We start from the raw sequence: 6,000 nt of genomic DNA on the forward strand, positions 1-6,000 counted from the left end.
AATTTGCAAATCTATTAAGGTACCGAAAACTCAGCCTAGCTCATCTAATTCTGTACTATCCCGAGAAAACCCCCGACCTGAATGACATGCTGAACTTCTACAATTCAAATAGACAACTTTGGTCCTCTAACAAAGCCTTAATCAAAACCATCACATGCAAAAACAACTGCAGGGAATCACTATTTGACCATGAAATAGCAAAAATATGGAACAACCTTCCCCCCGACTTCAGACTAGAAAACTCCACACCCTCCTTCAAAAGCCTACTTAAAACATACCTCTTCACCAACCATCTGTGCAACTGTAATTGACCCCATGAAGCATCATCCACTTACTATTTCTATACTCCATCTGTCCTGGACAACACAAACAACACCATCTAACTATACCTATCCATGTGTGAGCAATAACCTATATATGAGTGTATGTACGTGTGTGTGTGTGTGTGTGTGTGTGTGTGTGTGTGTGTGTGTGTGTGTGTGTGTGTGTGTGTATGTATGCATGTATATATATGTGTGTGTGTGTGTGTGTGTGTGTGTGTGTGTGTGTGTGTGTGTGTGTGTGTGTGTGTATATATCTGTATGGTGTATATTGTGTATGTGCATGTATGTATGTATCTGTATGGATATATATATATATATATATATATATATATATATATATATATATACATATATATATATATATATATATATATATATATATATATATTTATACTCTTACATGTATATTTGCTTGAATGTATATATGGAGCACTTAAACATTTATATACTCTTATTCACTTGTGAAATATCTTGCAATGCTCTACTAAGTTCTTATCTACTCTCATTGTATATTTTGTACACTTTCAACTAAAAGGGGGAATATCCTCTTATTGTATACTAACAGCTGTAAATTCTATAATCTGTATGCTACTACTCTGTAATGTCTCTTTTGTAAATTTTTCTTCTCCCTGTAAACTTATGGAGTTTTTCTCCCCAGGACTCCACTGAAAACGAACACTTGTTGTCCAGTCGGAATATCCTGGCAAACAAATGTTAAATAATTATCGAAGTAACTCGGTGACAGAGAAAAGAACATATTGTTTCTTCTTGATTACATGATATATGATAGATGTGGAGAAATTTATAACAGGATACTTAACTGAATTTATGTTCTTCTAAGAGATAACTATAGCCTTAATTCAGAGGCCCTTCAGCAAACAGATACACATACCATTAACTCTACATGATATTTAGAGAAAAAAAAACATTTACTGTATACCTACTTTAAGACGTGCTTTGCCACCAAGTATGTAATCCAAATTATTTCAAATTATGCCCAAGTAAAAAATATAAGGAAATGAATGATTATTGATTCAGGAGCTACATACTTAATATGCAGACTTCATTATGGCCCGTACTCTAATGATCACCAAGCAAGGTAACGTGCGTCCAAATGGGTCCCAGAATTTTGAGTTAGATAACAAGTCACAATGACAAAGAGGAATAGGAAGCACCAGTGTACCTATTAGTAATAAAGGACTGAAGATTATAGCTAGTCCCTTCTAATATTTGTAGTAATTTACTGTGTTCAGTGAGTAATGCTGAGTAAAGTCAGATGCATTAGTTTTGTGAAAAATAAAAAAAAAGTTACAGCTACTCTATAAAGTAGAAGCAAAACAGTGTTATTCATTCACAGTTACTGTAGAGCATTTAGGCAAAAACTATTTTGTTTTCATTTGCTGCTATGATTATGGAGTTACATACTTAACTTAGAGGGGTGTGACATGCATCCCTTCCCTCCCAAACATTTCCTGATTGTTTTATTTGGGTGGAGTTTGGTTAATTGAGAACATCTAGTAAGTTGCCACGCTGCAAATAGAACCTCCCGAACAGGAAATAATAAAAAATGACTTAAATGTACATACATGACAGTAAAATTAGACCTCAAAGATATGTATACTTTTCTTTCAGTTGTTCTGCAGATGATGTTTTTGTTTGTTTGTTGATATATTGGTACTGTTTTGTGATGCACACTGTTACTTATATTGCACTCAAGTAGAAACCTTAGAATCAGGGAGGAGCAAAAGTGTGTCATATGACCAAACAGTTTACACACAATGAGTTTACCCTACACTATGGATGGAACATTTATAAATATTTCTACAGATGCAGTTCAGTGTTCGGCAATGATTTTCTTCTTGCATCATCTAAGCATCTGCTTGTGATTTTTTTCTTTTTTCATTCTTTGCTTGGTACTTTCACCCTGAAGTAGTAAAAACACACACCACATTTCAGAGCACAAGGGTTGTGTCTGTTAATATACAATAAGCTTTAAACGAATGAAGCATGTGTTCTGATCTAGTACACCTTAGCTTTTTAGCTTAATTGCATTAATTGACATTTACGTATCATTGTGTTTTTTGAATACTTCCGCAAAAAATATCTTCAAGAGTAATTTAGAGACCTTCCATACTGCTTTGCAAAATAAATGTTTGTAATAATTTTTCTGCACACATGACTCAGTGCTGTCAAGTAACAGCTGTTTTTTCATAAAGTATTAGACTGTATTCTGAAGGAGGAACACTGTCATACATGCAGCACTGGATAGAAGTGCAGCATATAATATTTATTTTATACCACGTAAATAATAATTCATGGCATTCTGTAGGTTTTCACAGTGCATTATGCTTAAGTGATCCAAACACTACCCTAGCACTACAGTGAAATGAAGGAAGCCACCTGTTGCATGGTCAGTAGTATTGCTGGTGAAGATGCATGCAGATGCTGCATTCCAGGAGCACAGGTAATTAGCCATGTGCTATCCCCAAGAAATCTGAACAGCACTGTAGGATGATTTAGACAATTCTTCACCATGCTGTTTGGAGCATGAAACAGAAAAAGTGTATGTCATCTTTTGACGATGAATGCCCATTAAATTCATGGAACACTGGGACTGTTAGTGCCTCTGTGGTAAGTACTGTGAAACCATGTGTGTGTTTATGTGTGTCTGTAGGGACATATATGTGGCTGTCTGTGTGTATATGTACATAAATGCATGTGTGTGTGTGTGTGTGTGTGTGTGTGTGTGTGTCTGTGTCACTAGGGGCATATCTGTGGCTCTATGTGTTTATATGTACATATATGCGTGTGTGTGTGTGTGTGTGTGTGTGTGTGTGTGTATGTGTGTCACTAGGGGCATGTCTGTGGCTGTCTGTGTGTATATGTACATATATGCATGTGTGTTTGCGTGTGTGTGTATGTGTGTCACTAGGGGCATGTCTGTGGCTGTCTGTGTGTATATGTACATATATGCATGTGTGTTTGCGTGTGTGTGTGTGTGTGTGTGTGTGTGTGTGTGTGTGTGTGTGTCCGTGTGCACACGTGCACGTTTTGGAAGGTGTCTGTGCAAAGATGTTTCATGGATGGATGGGGAAATGTTAGCACAGTAAGGTCTAAAAGCACAGTGTTCAATTCAGAAACATGATAATGAGTTGCCAGTGGGCCGTTGCTCAGTGTGGCTTTATCATTCCTCTGAATTACAGATTATTGTTGTCATGCTCATGGCAGTAGAGCACTGTCCAGTTAGCACTGGCAGTGATAATATTTCTGAATCCAGGGGCTAGTTAACAGTGAGACAGGATATACAAATAAACGACTGCATTAACACAATTATAACTGTTTATAATGTAAACTATACTTTCCATTAGTTATGCTCCTAGATAGTTTTTCTTATCTTATTGTTATTGAAGTGGCTATTCTGAATATAGTTTAGGAAGAGACATTTGGATGAGTAACCACATCTCATTGGTTAAATACAATTGTTTTATCATTTTATAACATATTTCTTAAAGCACAAACTTTTGCTATACTAATCAGTTAAACATTCTGAGTAAAGTGTTAATATTATAATTGTTGAATTTTCTAGAAGAAAAATTCTCTGAAAACTGCACTTCAGTATAACTATGTTTCATGATTTTACAGCATATTTTTGAAAGTATAAATATTTATTCTTCAATTGAGGTAAACATTCTATTAATTACATACTGTAACTGCCAGGTTGTCTCAAGGGGAAAAATCTCTTAAAACTTTATAAGTCAGCAACTTTCAGATTTAAAGCAAATAATGATACAAGATTCATACTTAATTTATTTTGTGTTAATCAGATACATTAATAGCTCAAGCAGAAGCTGGCATCTAGCTGTCAAACAATAAATACAACAAATTCTTCAGAAACAGTTGGTGTAATGAGTCTTATCAGTAAATAGTAATTTGCAGATATATCAGATATATATTTATCCTTGTGGGGAACTAGATGTGATAGTCTAACTTATACTGAATTGTTTAACGGAAATATTTAACTACTTTTTTTATAGATGGGTGATCTGACTGCTCAGGCCGCTAACTGGACTGCAAATATGACAGCTGAACTCCGTTTAGCTCGCCCAGGAATGAGCTTTGATATTCCAGACAAACTACACAGAAGACGTAACAAGAAGCGTAAGACAGGAACAGGGCAACAGCCAGGAGAAAGTGATGAAGAAGATGATGATGATGATGATGATGAAGATGATTTTTCAAGTGATGAAAAAGAAGGATCACATGCTACATCCCCAGAGCCCTCTCCCAAAGTTAATAAAATGACAAAGGTTGATGAAATGAACAAACTTAACAAGGAGCGGCCCATTGACTACTTGCATGAAAATCTGGCATTCATTGATGAGTCATCTGATGCTCAGAGTGATATAATTGCTAATGGCATAAAAGGAAGATCTAGGAGGAAGAGGAGGCAGAGAAGTCGAGGACTGCCAAGGGAAGCAAATGGGCCAACAACTGAAGGTAGTGAATTTTTAAATCGAAACAGAGACAAGGGAGAAAATGTTTGAGGAGCAAATGGTTTAAAGGAAGGAAACTTATATCTGGAAATTTTTGACAACAACCTTTCAGAAATTTATTCAGACCAGATTCTGCCATACACTGGAAATGTTTTGCAATATTGCGGTCATTTGAAAAATATGGAGGGCAGTAGTGTTTTATGAATAATTTGATATGACAAAAATAAGAAGATGGGGTTCTTCTCTTAAGAGATTAAATGCAGCTTAAAAGGTGAATTGTGTCAAAAGCTGTAACAAGTTCAGTTCAGATTCTTTTTTTTAAATATTATTGACATAATTTTGCACTGAATTTATTAATATTTTTATAATATTTTGCAAGGCAACCACTGTGATATTATTTCCTAGAATTTATAAAGAAAGTAATCTAAAGCTAAATATGTTTTCATTTTCTTGTTTATTGAAAGCACCGTGTCGTCTATGTACAAGCAGGGAAACCTATCATGCATCAGTATTCTTTCCATTAACAATCTGATTTTTTTCAGGATGAGACCTCCTATATCCTATAATAACTGATAGCGTATCACACAAACTTTAAGGAAGCATGGCTTTAATGCAAAATGGACTTTCTGTAGAGGTGTATTGCTTTGCTGTTGACTTGATTACATATTGTTGCAAAATAGTCAGCATGTGGATAAAATGTTTTGAAACACTTGAAAAAAATATGCCTTTGTCCTGTAATCCTGAAACAAACTATACCAGTGGCTGGTGCATATTTTGTATGCTAGACCTCTGACTGTTAGCAGTATTATATTTAAGTGTTCTTGAAGTTTGAAAATTGACTGGAGGTGAGCCATCACTTTTCAAAATATATGATACTGTGGTAAACAATTTAATTCTTGAAGAATTTTCTCAGCAAAAAGTCATGGTTGTGCCTTTGTAGTAAGAGATCTGGCTCTTGATAACAGCAATATTATGCAGATCTGATTTTCCTCTGGATAGTGATACTTGAAAAGGTAGCAACTGCAGAATTCACAGCCACCATTTTATACCATGTGATGTCACAGTGACTATGTCTACAGCTGAAAGTGGTCAGGTGTTTGAAACTAGAAAAAATGATCATGACTTTTGACTTAAGCCAGCATGAGGACAAATAACTTGTACTATCAACTATAAAACACATTTGT

At 35.2% G+C, this 6,000-nt stretch overlaps 1 protein-coding gene across 1 annotated transcript in view; it reads left to right on the forward strand.

The window, feature by feature from the left end:
• The window catches only part of KCNK4 (potassium two pore domain channel subfamily K member 4), a 576,554-nt gene that overhangs the window by 570,497 nt on the left and 57 nt on the right, over positions 1–6,000 (forward strand). The window contains exon 7 of the mRNA XM_044075806.1: positions 4,358–6,000. This exon is cut by the window's right edge and continues 57 nt beyond it. Coding sequence (XP_043931741.1) covers positions 4,358–4,867 — 510 coding nt within the window. The 3' untranslated portion in view covers positions 4,868–6,000. The remainder of the gene's footprint in view (positions 1–4,357) is intronic.

This window comes from Protopterus annectens, chromosome 6.part1 (genome assembly GCF_019279795.1).
Source record: "Protopterus annectens isolate FY-2018-M chromosome 6.part1, PAN1.0, whole genome shotgun sequence".
NCBI lineage: Eukaryota > Metazoa > Chordata > Ceratodontiformes > Protopteridae > Protopterus > Protopterus annectens.